This window comes from Urocitellus parryii, chromosome X (assembly GCF_045843805.1).
Source record: "Urocitellus parryii isolate mUroPar1 chromosome X, mUroPar1.hap1, whole genome shotgun sequence".
In the NCBI taxonomy this organism is placed as follows: Eukaryota; Metazoa; Chordata; class Mammalia; order Rodentia; family Sciuridae; genus Urocitellus; species Urocitellus parryii.
This window is the reverse complement of record NC_135547.1, coordinates 123,687,463-123,702,932: the sequence shown is the minus strand read 5'-3', so window position 1 is coordinate 123,702,932 and position 15,470 is coordinate 123,687,463. Positions and strand designations below refer to the sequence as shown.

At 41.4% G+C, this 15,470-nt stretch overlaps 1 protein-coding gene across 1 annotated transcript; it reads left to right on the top strand.

Moving 5' to 3' along the window:
- The first annotated feature begins 13,171 nt into the window (after positions 1 to 13,171).
- Positions 13,172 to 15,256, top strand: Tmsb4x (thymosin beta 4 X-linked). The gene is made up of 3 exons (XM_026395156.2): positions 13,172 to 13,244; positions 14,288 to 14,401; positions 14,814 to 15,256. The coding sequence occupies exons 2-3, from the start codon at positions 14,302 to 14,304 to the stop codon at positions 14,846 to 14,848; spliced, it is 135 nt and encodes a 44-aa protein (XP_026250941.1). The 5' UTR covers positions 13,172 to 13,244; positions 14,288 to 14,301; the 3' UTR covers positions 14,849 to 15,256.
- The last annotated feature ends 214 nt before the right edge of the window (positions 15,257 to 15,470 follow it).

The following is a 15,470-nucleotide window of genomic DNA, read 5'->3' as shown; positions in this document are numbered from 1 at the left end:
CAACCACAAGAATAGGCAGTTATATTCCATGTATGTATGTCTAAATACACTCTACTATCATGTATATATAAAAAGAACAAATTACAAATTGCCATTCTCAAAATATACATATACACTCTGCTTTCTTCTATCTTTCACTCCATCTACAGTGCTATGGGGGGAAAATATGTATTTGCAAACGTGTCCATACACGTACATCCATACCTTTGCATAAGTGTCTAAGTAAGGCTGTTGAGAAAATGTAAACAGTGGCACTACTGGGTTAAATTGGAAATGCCTTTTTGATTGTCAATGCCCCTAGTACCTCTGAAAAGTGCACACTAATTTAGACTTCCAACAAGGATACGTGAGAACTGCTTTCACTCTTCTTTCCCTGCATTCTGGCCAAGGCAGGCATTACTCAACCTTTTCATTTTTGTTGGTCTGAAAGGAACAGTGAGGGCCTCCTCGTTTGATTTGCATTTGAAAGCCTACCCTACAGGGGCATCTTCCTGCCTGGATCCTGGCTCAGTGAGGAGGGGCTTGGAGGCCCAGACTTTGGAACCAGATAGAACTGGATACAATCCCAAATCCACTGCTTACCAACAATGATGCCTAGAGCCTTAGCTGATCCATCTATAAAATGAGCATCCTTAAGACCAAGTTCATGGGGGTTTGGAGAGGCTGCAATAAAACAATACAACTGATCACTACAAACAATAGTGTTTCCCCATCAGAGTAACATATATGTTTATATACTTATTTATCTATACTATATATTACCTGTAATATACAATTATAAATTATATATGTATATATGTATATGCTGTTTTGACTTCGTCAATGGCTGATTAAATGTTTATAGTATCTGAGATCTCACCTTCTCCTCACTTGCTGTTGCATGTTTAAAGGGGAAAGTGAAAATGCTAAAAAATAAAATTTGAGACTGTGGCATGAAATGGTTGGACTTACTAGTTGAGCTGCCTGGGGCATGCTACTTCCCTGGGCCCCAGTTTCTTTTTCTGCAAAAAATGAAGTTTCCATTATACCCAGCCAACAGGGTGGCTAGGGGAATTCAGAAGCACTCAGGGTGGTGCCTGACTCTGGCAAGGTCTCCATAGGTCATTCTTCTTGTAATTCTTGGCGAGGATCCCCCAAACTGCTTGACCCAATCCCCCCAGGAGGCTAAAAGGAGAGTCTCCTCAGCTAAAACAGATGTGAATCAAATTCCTACTACCTGTCAGGTTATCGGAAAACCCGTTGAGCCTATAAACACTGAGGCAGGGTGCTGCAGAAGGATGCCTCCGACTTTATGGCCCAGTGTTTTAGATACAGTGACATCCTGTATGCTCAGCCTCAGGGAGTAGGTTGAAACATCAGCCCTGTTGTTTTTCATTTCCCCTGAAAAGGTCATCAACAGCCCCTTTCTCTAGTGCTTAATAAAAAATGAGTCTGCTTTGTGAAAAAATCTTTGGAATGATTTTTGCAAGGTAAATACTCTGATGTTTCTCAGATGTCAGCTGAGTTTCTGGTAAGTGAGGATGATGCTGATGTGGTTTCTCTGTGTCCTTCATTCCACATGGAATCTCATTTGCATTTGCTCATGCTGTGGAAAGTAATTCACTCTATGGAGGCTGCAAATAATCCCCTCATAACTGAGCTAAGGGCTTTTTGTAAAGACTACTGAAATAACCACGCCACATAGAAAATAGAGACATATTAAAGAGCAGGCCTCCAAAAAAAAAAAAAAATAGCTTTCTAAGGTAGCAACCTGGCAAAGAATACCTTCATCAAGTGATCAAAGTTAACATTCCCAATAATGGATCAAACTAACATCTCATGTGCCTCCTGATGCAAAACACTGAGAAGGTCACAGCATCTCTAACAGAGTATGCCTGCCAAAAAGAGAAAGCCCAAATCGAATCATGAAGAAACATCAGTTAAACCTAGATTGAAAGTTATTCCACAAAACGACTGGGCTGTCTTATAAAATATTAGCCTTATGGAAGACCAAGAGAAGCTGAGGAAGTTCTAAATTAAAAGACACTGACAGGAAATGACAACTGAATGTGATGTATGCTCCTGGATTGGAATCTGGACCAGAAAAAAACTGTTGGAAGGATATTATCAAAACCAATAGACAAAATTGGAAGCAGGTCTTTAGATTAGATAGCTGTATTGCAGCAAAAGGAAATTTCCTGGCACTGATAATTGTACCGAGGCCATGCTGGAGAATGCCCTTGCTCTTAGTAAATGTACACTCAGTGTTCAGGGATAAAAATGTGTTGTATTCACAATGTATCCTAAAATGATTTAGAAAGAAATAGGTAACTAGGTAGGTAGAATTAAAAAACAAACGTGGGCTGTGGCTGTGGCTCAGTGGTAGAACACTTGCCTGGAACATTTGAGGCACTGGGTTTGATCCTCAGCACCACATAAAAACAAAATAAAGGTACTGTGTCCACCAACAACTAAAAAAAATACATATTTTTAAAAATGTGACAGAATATTAATTGGAGAATCCAGGTGAAGAGCTTGCTGGAATTGTTACATTTGTACAGTTTTTCCTTAAGTTTGAAATTATGCCAAAGTAAATTTTTAAAAACAATCTGGTAATTCCAAACCATGGTTGTACATTACAAATTAAACAATAAAATGGGTCCTAGTTAAGAAAGGAAACAACATATTAAAGTTGTAGAAATTTAAAACAAAAAGCAAATAGTACCTCTCTCCTGACACAAAGCACTGGTCCTTCCATTCCTTATCACCCATGTTTACACCCTATCTTCAATTCCTGGAAGTTTCAGCATTTTTGTTTGTTTGGAGTTTTTTTTAAAAAAAATAAAATAATTGTTGATGGACCTTTATTTTATTTATTTATTTTTATGTGGTGCTGAGAATCCAACCCAGTGCCTCACACATGCTAGGCTAGCACTCTACCATTGAGCCACAACCCCAACCCAGTTTCAGCATTCAGTATATATATATATATATATATATATATATATATATATATATTTGTTTGTTAATGGATCTTTATTTTTATTTATTTTTATATGGTGTTGAGAATCGAACCCAGTGCCTCAAATAGGATTGCAAATTCAAAGCCAGCCTCAGCAACAGCAAGGTGCTAAGCAACTCAGTGAGACCCCATCTCTAACTAAAATAGGGCTGGAGATGTGGCTTAGTGGTTGAGAGCCCTGAGTTCAATCCCCAGAACCAAAACAACAACAACAACAACAACAACAAAATCTTCCTGACCTGTCTACTTGTGCTTTCCTGGCACATAAAATGCCTTATGTCCCATTAAGCTCCAAAGCTTCCACCCGCCCAAAACCTGAGTGCCCCCCCACAGCCTTCCCTACTTCCATGGATGACATAATCTGTGATGTCATCCTTGACTCACTTCTTCTCCCCTATGAATCCTATAAGTCAGCAAACCCACTTGGCTCTACCCTCAAATTCTATGGAGCATCTGTCCACTCATCCCTACACTACTGTCCCATCTGGGTCCATCTTTCACCTGAACTTTGCAATCACCACCCAAGAACTCTCCCTTCTTCTAGTCTATTCTCAACTCAAAAGCCAGAGTGGTCACTTTCAAACCTAAATCATATCATGGAACTTCTCCCATTGCAAATTACCAGAGACTTCCTAACTCACACAAAAAGGAAAGGTCAAGGTTCTTAAAATGGCATACAAAGTCCCTCATGTTTAGTACCACCCATCCCAAACCTTAATGAAGTTATTTTTATCCATTTGACATCATATCTTGTGCATCTTTGGATCACTGTTACTCTCCTTACTTCAGCCATGCTGTGTATGTGATCCTTGCTCAGGGCTTTGCCGTTGGTTATGACCTCTCCCTGGCATGCCATCCCCAGATGTCACTTTTTCATTCCCTGGAGTCTTGCTTCAGATGGCACTTTGTCAATGGAGCCTACCTGGACCACCCCTCCTACATATAGACTCCTGTTATTTCTCCTCTGCCTGCTTCAATTTTTCATATTCGTGTTCTAGTATACTATCCACATTATTCATTTTTTAAAAATATGTATTTTTCCTCTCTATCCCACTAGAATGTAATATCATTAAGAGCAGAAGTTTTGTTTATCAAGATATCCCTGGCTCCTGGAACACTCTTACCAGAAACTAGTTGCTCAATAAATATTTGTTGAACAAATGAAGATTATTTTTTAAACTAAGCATAAGGGATCAACAGAGTTGCATTCTTTTTATGTATGCTATAAAAGATAAGCAGGACCATCAGGGATCTTTTAATAAATTTTTCAATATCTTTCAATAAAGGTCTTTATTCTGGATTCTGGAGTCTTATTCAAATACCAATTATTATTGCACATGATACAAAGCATCTGGCACTGTTAATAAATGGGAGTATGAGTTTTTCCTCACTTTTTCATTCTGTAAATCTATGCAGAGTTAAGACCAACTTCACAAGTTAAGGACAGAGTTCCCAAGATTTCCTCACTTCAGATACCAGTCACAACTTCAAGGGTCCCAGAAAAACTCATCTGACCAGCTGGCTAAAAATTCAAGGGTTCCTATGACCATCCTCAGGTTTAATAATTTGCTAAACCAACTCACAGAACTCAGGAAAGTGTTATGCTTCCCCTTACAGTTTTATTATTGCAAATGAAACAGAGCAGAATCAGCCCAAAGAAGAAAGGCACAGAGTGTACTCTGGGAGCATTCCAAGTGCAAAGCTTCTGTCACCCAGGGGGCTGTGCTAATATCCCAGAATCAAAGTGGGACAATATTCAAAGAGTATTGTCAAACAAAGAAATGTATTTGAGCTTTGGTGTCATGAATTCTTATTGAAGTATATTAAACAGACATGATTAGTAAAAATTACTGGCTATATGGTGGAACTCTATCTCCAGCTCCCCTTCCCTCCCCTTCCCATCCCTTCCCTTCCCTGAGATTAAGCTGATATCATGTGGCTTAAAGTCCCACCTCTCTAATCACATAATTGGTCTTTCTGGCCTAGCCAGCCTCACATCCCAGTCATCCTATTAGCATAAACTATCCACCAGTAAAGCAACTCATTATCATAAATAATCAGGCATAGTCCAAGGAGCCCACCATGAATAAAAATGATACTCCAATCATTTGAGAAATCGTGAGGGTTTATAAGCTACCTACTAAGAACAAGGAACAAAGACTAACCAAATTCTGTATTACATAAAACAAAATACAGTATTCTAGCTATGAAAGTAAGGTATTTGTGCAAAATACTCATAGAATACAAAATATAAAATTCAGACACTAAAACACCTCTTCATGGCCCAAACCAAAATTGTGTCCATGTCTGTATATAGGTAGAAAAACAAATAAAAAGATTCAAGTCCAAGTATATGATATTTCTTTGTGCCAAGTACCATAAGTAGTAAAAAAAAAAAAATAGAGAGAGAGAGAGTCATTTTCCTGAGTGAGGAAATTTCATCTTTGGAATCCAAGCATTCAATTTCAAATTTGAGAAATGGATGCTTGAATGACTATCCCCACCAACTGCCACTTCCACAACAAAATCAGGTGTACTGTTGTTAGCTGAGCTTTGGAAACAATTCCAGCATTGATAAACCATTCTATATTTAGGTAAAATGTTGATGATTGAGGTTCATGAACAACTGTATTTGACCCCCTCTCATCCTAGATGTACAGTCTTCCTCCTGAAGTATGGATACCATGAGCTTTAGCACCTAAGACCATGCCCAAAGGAAGAGGAGCCACAGTTGAAAACAAGGAGTTTTGGTTTGTGGTCTTGGCTCAGCTAATCAAATGAACACCCTTGGGCAGTTCTCTTAACCTCTCAATGCGAAATTTCATCCTCTGCAAAATACAGTTACCTAGCCCCTTTATTTGCACAAAGGTCCTTTAAGGATAAAATGACATAATAGATGAGAAAATTGGGGCTGGGGATGTGGCTCAAGCGGTAGCGCGCTCGCCTGGCATGCGTGCAACCCAGGTTCCATCCTCAGCACCACATACAAACAAAGATGTTGTGTCCGCTGAAAACAAACAAAAAATAAATATTAAACAATCCCCCCCTCTCTCTCTTTAAAAAAAATAGATGAGAAAATGTCTTGACCAAGTTCACAAACACTAGATTAATATGAGTTGTATTACATAAAGAATTATTAAACTCCAAAATATAAGGTAATATCTATACGCTGGAATTCTTCCCCTGGGATGGCTCATGTAAGTATAGGCAGCAGGGAGCTGGGAAAATGGGTAGAGATGCTGGAAAAAGCTTGCTCCTTCATTGGCCTTAGTATACTCCAGTCTATTCTGATGTGTAAGTAAGCAGGTAACTCTTGGACAGAAAAAAAATAATAATAACCTGGCAGAAAAGAAGAGAGCTACTGTATGCACTTCTCATGAGCCCTAGAAAAAAGGTCACCAGCTCCTAGGGTAACTAGGCACAGATTGAAGCTTTGCTGGTTGCTGAACCATCCATTTATTGTGCACAACCACACTGACCCTCCAGCTCAAGGAAGGGGTTAAAAGTGAGGAGCCCAGAAACCTTTCAAGCAGGCTCACAATCTTTCTCACTGCAAAATCAGGATGAGGCATCCAAGAACTGGGAAAAGGAACCACTGGAGGTTATGCAGGGAAGTTCCTTTCTCACACAGGTCAAAAGACCAGGATTTCCTGGGGAGCAAGGGGTGTGTGTGTGTGTGTGTGTGTGTGTGTGTGTGTGTGCACGTTCACACTGTGCACAGGCATAGCTTAGTCCTGAGTCAGCAAGGTTAAGCCTCAAGTGGAAAGAAAATGGAGGGAAGGATGAAAAATCACCAGTACTGGCGTTGGTACCACAAGCTCTGCTGGAGAACCTCGATCCAGTATCCTTGCCTCCTCCAATGTGGGCTAGGGATGGGAAGTGGACCAAGACCATGTGGCCTTTAAGAAGCTGTGCCACCAGAGTGCATGCATGTTTAGACTTTTGTGTGATTACAAATCCCATTTGTTTTTGTGCTTTAAGTGTGTTTTCCTTTATTTTCCTAATGAAAAGCCCTTTTGAAAAATTGCCACCACATTCTCAACTGAACTAGGCAGAGAAGGATGTTTCCACACCTGGGCAGCATTGGTGATCATGATGAGAGAGGGCACTGTGATCAGAGGAAGGAGCACGTGAGTAGATGGGCCCATTGTTGGTCCAGGAGAACCCAGTGGCACTGGCACACACAGTGAAGGAGTATCTGAGAAGATAACACTGACTTCATAACTCAGGGGACACTATGCAAAAGGGAAATGCAGAACCCTTGTTCAAAGTTATGAAGAATATCAAGATGGTGGCAACAGAGCACTAAGTCAGGCACCTCAGGGTCAGCCCAAAAGGTTGGTCTTGGCCTACGTAGGATTTCCCCTCATATTTGAACCAATTGTCTATTACATGCACTCCCATTTCCCTACCATAACGTCATTACCACCTCCTGTTGATGATCTGGGGATTATATTTTATAAAAAAGTTTTGACATCTACAGAAGTACATTAAAATATACGAACACTTGTTACTTCCTAAGTATACATCTACTTCACAATGGAATAAAAAGCTTATCATTTTTTTAACACAGAAAACTGTTGGGGGGTGCTGGGGATGTGGCTCAAGTGGTAGCTCGCTTGCCTGGCATGCGTGGGGCGTGGGTTCGATACTCAGCACCACATACAAATAAAATAAAGATGTTGTGTCCACCGAAAACTAAAAAATAAATATTAAAAACTCTCTCTCTCTCTCTTAAAAAAAAAGAAAACTGTTGGGGGGCTCAGTGGTAGAGCAGTCACCTAGCATATGCGAGACCCAGCACCACATAAAAATAAATAAATAAAGGTAATGTGTCCAACTACAACTAAAAAATAAATATTAAAAAAGAACTATGTAATGCCTTCCCTTTCAAGACTTTATTTGACCCACTGATTTTTAAACATTATAGAAATAAATATGAATGACTACTGAGGAAAATACTAAAATGGTGAAAAATTGTGAGGAAACTACCAATGTTCAAGATGACAAAAATCCCTTTAATCTGAGTGTACTGGCTGTGTAGAAGGAGGCCAAAAGACAAGATTGAATTTCTGTGAAATAATTTGAAAATTGGGGCAGGTAAATATTTGATGCACATGATATGTTATTATAGTATCTATGTTTTAAAGGCTTTTTTCCCCCATTTTTTTTGTTTTGTTTTTGGGAATAGAACTCAGGGTCTCAAACATTTTAACCATGTGCTCTACCTCTGAGCTACACCCTCAGCCCTGCTTTAAATTTTTAATGACATTAAACTGGATGATCTATGAAGATGGACTATAGTTTCATTCTATCAAGCCTATAGAACAAAGTCGACAGACTGTAGGCTTCTAGAAAAAAAATGTAGTATTTAAAGGAGGCAGATTCCAAACCAGCCAGAGTTCAAGCCCTGCCACTGTGTGGCCTTGGGTAGGTTGCTTAATCTCCCTAGGGTTCCTTTATCTCAAAGTGAGGAAAATAAAGGAGCCTCTGTCCTCCATTATATAAGGATTAGGGAGATCCTGCATTGGAAAGCTCCCCAGTGTGTGGAAGGAACTAAAAAAAAAAAAAAAAAGCTTGCTATTATCACTGCTATAATTATGCCCTGATTGGTATTATTATTACTCTACAACCTGGCCCTGCCTGCCTCTCAACATTATTTCCTGTCACCTCTCATCCTATGCAAGTCCCTGCTAAGCTGAGCGATTCATTGCCCCCTGTATAACTCAAATATTCTTTGCCTTTGAAATCATCCCTTGGCTGTTTGTAGGCTGAGTAACCACTTGGAGGGGATGTTGCCGAGGCGAACTCCAGCCACAGAAAGGAAACTGGCTCTGAGATTCCATCAGATCAATAACAGGAACAGGACAATTGCAGCACCACATTCAACATTTGACCGGGTGTTCTTGGACTCTTCTTGGCTTCCCCGTTATCTCCAGTCATTTTTTTCACATTCACAGGGGAGCCCTTTGTTCCAGGGTACTGAGAACAACGTGGAGCTGACATGGTGGTAATCCTGGAGAAAGACCTATTTCAGCTAACCAGAAGGCAGAGATGGGTCTCAGTGGAAGGGATGGAGACTTGTAAAATAGAACTGGAGTTTGATCTAGAGCGAGTCACTTAAATTCTCTGAGCCTCAGTTTCATTAGCAATAAAATCAGATTAGTACAGTATGCGGGATGAGAATTGACTGAGACATTGTATAAAAGGGCTTAGCCCAGGGTACAAATCTAGCCAGTGCGCTAAATATCCTTTTCCTCTTTTCTTCTTTCCACTCCCTGTTATTAACGGGGACTCGGGCTGTGTTTTTAAGGGGATTTAGATTCCAGCTGGTGGAAGGAGGCTGTGTTGTAAAGGAGACCAGAAAGAACAGATGGAGACTGCAGGGCTCCCAGGGGAATGTGGCTGTGGGCAGGTGGGGGAGACTTAGGAGGCCTTGAACCCAGACAAAGGGACCTGGGCTTGAGAATTCAAAGTTAGGACATTTGCTGTTGTCCCCATGTGTTTCCATTCCTCTTCTTCTTCCTTCTCCTCTTGTTCTGGTAAGTGCTGTGCATGAAATGAAATAGATTAAAAATAACAGAAATCATTTTCATGAATGCTGACTTCAATGGCTATTTCCCTGTAGTTGAAAATAGCCCCAACTCTGGCCTCAGCCCTCCCTGGAAAGCAAAATAAAACAGTGTCTCCTGACCCTTCTTCCTGATTCCAGGGGACACTGGCTTGAAGGTGGGGCCACCCTTCCATGTGGGTTCTGTTGCACGTTCTTCATAGGGCGCTGAGGCCCTGAGCCCAGGAAGGCAGGGCAATTGCCACATGGACTCTTGTTTGTCTTTCCCTGTATCTTTCCCTGATGAGCCCTGAAGTCAGAGCACATTGTGCAACCTGAAGTCATCAAGCACCTTTGTTAGGCAATTCTTTTTTCTTTCTTTTTTTTTTTTTTTTTTTTTTTTTTGTATTTTGGGGACAGGGTCTCACTGAGTTGCTTAGCTCCCTGCTTTTGCTGAGACTGGCTTTGAACTCATGATCCTCCTGTCTCAGCCTCCCAAGCTGCTGGGATTACAGGTGTGTGCCAAAAAGCCTAGTTAGTAGGCAATTCTTTTGCCTCTCTCTGTCTCTGTCTTTCAAATAAGGATTTAAAACTCCCACCCAAGGTTATGGCCAGCACATCCTAACTCACTTATAAATGGTGCTTCCCTAAGGTTGGCACGTGGATACTAAGTGGATTTAACTCCCTAGAGAAGAAAGCAAGGTTATTAAAGCCACAGGTTCAGGAGGTGGGTTTAAGAACCTTCCTTACCTAAGAAAGTCAACAGAAAGCAGTATAATAAATACTTATTGAACAAGTGTTATCTACTAGGCATTTTGGAAAACAGCAGCCTGTCCTCTCTCATTTTTCTGGTGGTCCTCAGGTATAGGCTCAGGGGCTAGAGGTGGAGGCTTTTATGAGTTCCTTAGCAAAAATAATAGAGAGTGACTACCTGTTGGGTAATCCCAATGATGAAGCCTCAGTTTCTCCATCTGTAAATTTCTCCTCATTTATTGGGCATGAAAGAAGAAAATGAATGTAAATCTCTTATTACATTGGGAGACTGACTATTGGAAGTCATCAAGCAAGGAATGTTGTTTTTTTTATTTGCTGTAAAACTAATACAAGGTCACATTTTATTGATACTTTACCAGAGAAACAATATATAGCCATACATTATTTATGTAGAAATACTATATAATAGGATACATAAATTTCTATGAAAGAAGATCTAAAATTTTTAATTAATTCCAAATACCAAAACATACATTATTTTATTTTCTTCTCAAATTTCCATTCTAAATAATAATAATGATATGCCAAGTACAGTGGCACACACCTATAATTCTAGCTGCTCAGGAGGCTGACGCAGGAGGATAGTAAGTTCAAGGCTAGCCATAGTAACCTATTGAGACCCTGTGTCAAAATACAACAAAAAGGGTTAGGAATGTAGCTCAGTGGTAAAGCACTTCTGGGTTTGATCCCCAGTACCACAAAATAATAATAATAGTACAAAGAGATTATTAATTAACAGAGCCTCACATTGTCCCAAGCACTAAATCCTCCCACAACCCACAGGAGGTAAATACTGAGATTAACCCATCTTACAGATGAGAAAATTCAGGTCAGAACAATTGATTAATATGATTAGATTCACACAACGTTTAAGAGTATTCCTTTCGTCTGCATTTCCTTTTATTTACCTCACCCTCCCCTTTCCATTCCCTTGACTGATTGGCAAGTCAAGGCCAATTACAACTTCAGCAAGCTGCCTCCCGTTTTCCCTTTCTACCTACCCACTGGTCCTCTTTCTATCAATATCTACACACAATGGAAGGCTGTTTGTAACCAACTAGAAAATTTCTCCAGATGTGTGCAAATTTCTGCTTCTCCATCTCTTTTGGACACGTGGCTTCTGTAAGGGGTAGCCCTTCTAAGGCAAAGTCCTTGCAGAAGCAGCAAGGAGATGATAGTGGCATTCCATTGTTCTCAGGAGGCGTGGGGAGGAAAAACAGAATTTACTACAGCAGCTGGGTGAGAGGAAATGGAATCACAGGACTGACAGAAATGGTGACTGCAGCTGCCAGTAGAACAGGCCAAAAAGTCACTGTGTACGATCTTTTCTGTGTTCCAACAATGAAGTAGACTCCCAGGCCAGTCAACATAGGGTAATGATGATATGAACGTGTTACCAGAGAGGTGACATCTGATGCATACAGAAACAGGTCCTGGGCCCCTTTTGTAGGACAGGAAGGCAGCCAGTCACCTAGCAGAGTACTAACTGGGGAACCAGACGGTCACCTGCCCTGCTCAACCCCCACCCCCTTCCTCCCCAGGAAAAGGGAAGTCAAGTAGACAAGAAATGGGGAAGTCCTAACTGTTCTTACTGTGACATTTAAGTGTCTATATAATAATCGATGCTGATCCAAAGCCTCTACCATAAAAGTGAATAGCGCAGGGTTTCTGAAACATTTCCTCAGGACACAGAAAAGGAGAAGAAATATTTTGTACACTGCTATGAATCTCAGAAATAATCACAAGGAGGCCTTTTCATAAGTAATGAGCCTTTTTCATTTCACAAGCCATTTGCAGGCACAGGACATGGGATTTCTAACTAATTTTCAGGAGCAAATGGGTCACTGCTACTCACAAAGACAGGTGCCATTTTGAAAGCTGTTCCTCTCTACCTAAAATCTTCCATTTTCCAGATGCACTTCGGAAATGTCCAAGTGCTGAAAATGTCCCCTTCAAAACACGGAGTTCAACTTTTAATTTAACCTGAGGATATTAGAAATAATGGGACTGTAGTCTTCAGAAATCAACACGGTCCTCCTTAGCAATCGCTTTTATAATTTATGAAAATAAGGAACAGGAAAGTAAAGAACTTCCTCATTGTCAGGCAGCAAGTCAATAGCAGAGCTTGAACTTGACTTATCTTTTTAAGGGGGAGGCATTGTACTCTATAAAATTTCAAATTACCTTGCTCCAAGCATATACTATGGTTATTTGATTTGAGTGCTCACAAAAATCATAGCAATTAAAAATATGGATGCCACAGCGATGAAACTTAAAAAAAAAAATCCTTTAAGGATTCTTCACTTTCCACCCAAGTCAAGGGAGAACACAGGCGAGGAAGACAAAGAGGACCGAGGACCGGGTGGGGACAAGGCCCTCCTGTGGTCTAAAAGCTGAGTCACAGGATCGTACCCCTGCAGCGGGCGAGGTCCTTGTATGAGGGTCACTGGCACCCTAGCTTAAGGATGTCTTGAAGCAAACAAAGCCAGTTTAACGGTAAAGGAATGCTTGTACCCCTAGGTACCAACAGGGTCCTTAGTTACCATGCGCTAGTTCGCCGTAGCCGTTAGGACCGTTGTTGAAAAAATTCATTATGATATAATGAAACGTAAGGGAGGAAAATAAATTATGAAAGAAGATTTGTAGGATGGGCATTTGCTCATTTTATTTTTCCGCCATCGTTGTACTAGGGTGCGCGGGTGAACATCGTGCGCGTGGCGTGGGGGAGGGTGGCAAACGCCCCACAGGCCTCCGGACGCCGTTCCGGAGACGCGGCGCGAAAGAGTTAAGCGGGCTCGTGGATGACATCACCTCATTTACATAGGAGCGCCAATATAGCAGCGTGCGCCGCGCCCCGCCCGACACTCGGCGGCGGTCACTTCGCAGACCAGACTTCTGTGGTTCAGGCGTCTTGCTCCGGTGAGCCCCCGGGCCCTTTTTTTCCCTTCCTCTGTCCCTTGGGATCCTTCCTGCTGGGCGCTAGCACTCGACCCCTTCATCTACGACCCCTATTAAGGCGTCTCTAAATCCGAGTCCGCGGGAAGGTCGTTTTGGGGACCGTGGGGATGTTAAACCCTTCCAGATGCTAGCTAATAGGAACGCGATCTTGACTTTTATTTTTTTTAAACCCTCAAAATCCGGCGTCTTGCCGTGCAGGTTAAGGGGAAAATTTAATTTTTTTCCCCCCTTAAAGGCATTCTGTATTGTCTTTTGAGTTCAGAAACAGAACGATCCTTTGTTCTAACGCACGTTTTACCGAGCCTGGAGCTTCCACGATTCTGTATCCCCGTAGCCTCCGATGGCTTCTTGGGCTGTCCAGGTTTAGTGTGGTCTGGGCTGTATCGTTAAATTTTGGAAGTCCTTCTTACAAAGGAGTGTGAGCAAAGGATGCTTAGTTGTCCCTAATGCAGATCAGGATTGATTTATGGGGTGGTGAGGAGGCAGCTTTGTGAGCCGCTGGCTGCATTGTTGAGCGCCAGAGGAAGCGCGTAGGGCGGTGGTCCGACGCTCGCAGCTGCCGCCTTTGTGAGAGGGGAAAACGAGACCCCGTGCATCTTTGGGGAGAGATCACATCCAGAAAATGGAAACACATTTTGCCACCTTGGCTCCATTTTCAGGATTTTTACTCGATTTTCCCCCATTTTAACTTGGAAGTGGCTTCGTTATTCTCTACTTGTTCAACGGGATTTTCATTTACCACTCCGCAATGATCAATTTCATTACTCGGAAAAATCCAGCCTTGAAGCCATCTTCCCCCACGTTTGGAAATATTGAGGGGGGGGGTCTTTTTTTTTTAATCTTTTTTTCCCTGTAGAAAGAGGAATCCCTTTAGTCCTGAATGGACAAGGAAAGGGGGGGGGGTTTCCAGGCTGCAACTTAGAGGGGAGAAGCGCATTGCTGAGCGGGTAGAGGCGAGGGTGGGTGGCTCCTTCTCAGTCTTCCTCTTGGCTTTGTACCTCCAGCTTCCTCCGAAACCATGTCTGACAAACCCGATATGGCTGAGATCGAGAAATTCGATAAGTCGAAATTGAAGAAGACAGAAACGCAAGAGAAAAATCCTCTGCCTTCAAAAGAAAGTAAGCTCCCACCCTCCACCCATCTTCGGAAAAGGCTGGGCGGGAGCGGCGGGTGGGAGGATGGGAGGGGCTGTGAGGAGAAGGGGGGGGAGTGCGGGGGAGGAGCCGACAGTTTGATGATGATAAATGTGGTTTGGAAAGGTTAATTAAAAATTGTTTATAGCCAGCAAACACAGGGCTTTAGGGATTTAATAATGGAATATTTAACCTGCCATATTAATATACAAATACATTTATTTATTAAAATGTACTTTGATTTGATATTTTTTTAAAAATATTTTATTATCGAATATTTACATACCACTTGTAGAATTTTTGTGAAATGCAAAAATGTTTTAAATGAAAGTATTGATTATTATGGCGTCCTCTTAGCCTCCATCTTTTTTTCTCTTTTGTCTTTTTCTGGTCACAGCGATTGAACAGGAGAAGCAAGCAGGCGAATCGTAATGAGGCGCGCACCGCCAATATGCACTGTACATTCCACAAGCATTGCCTTCTTATTTTACTTCTTTTAGCTGTTTAACTTTGTAAGATGCAAAGAGGTTGGATCAAGTTTAAATGACTGTGCTGCCCCTTTTCACATCAAAAAATCGAGAACTACTGACAACGAAGGCCAGGCCTGCCTCTCCCATCTGCCTGTCTGGCTGGCAGAGAAAGAAAAGAACTTGCATGTTGGTGAAGGAAGATATTGGGTGGGAGGATGGTGAAATCTAGAGTAAGATCCAAGCTGTTTCAAGGTGTCCTGCAGGCTGTAAAATGCAGTTTAATCAGAGTGCCATTTTTTTTTGTTCAAATGATTTTAATTATTGGAATGCACAATTTTTTTAATATGCAAATAAAAAGTTTTAAAACCTGGCTTGTGTGACTTGTTTGGTGTCTGAAAGGAGTGGTTTGATACCTTAAGAAACCTTTGCATTGGGGGGCCTGCCTCTGAGAAGTGACAAATATCTGCTGATTTGGTAAATTCCCTCACAGCATAGAAATATGGCTTTCACCCAGGACCATGAAATACCTTGTGTATACTAAGTAATGAAGAACATTTTCTTGGGCTGATTAAATTCCTAGTATG

What these genes read in the sequence shown, in the direction of transcription:
- Tmsb4x (XM_026395156.2), top strand. Translation starts at nt 14,302, where the DNA reads ATGTCTGACAAACCCGATATGGCTGAGATCGAGAAATTCGATAAGTCG. An exon ending in TCCTCTGCCTTCAAAAGAAA is followed by an intron (nt 14,402 to 14,813) that starts GTAAGCTCCCAC and finishes TTCTGGTCACAG; the next exon opens with CGATTGAACAGGAGAAGCAA.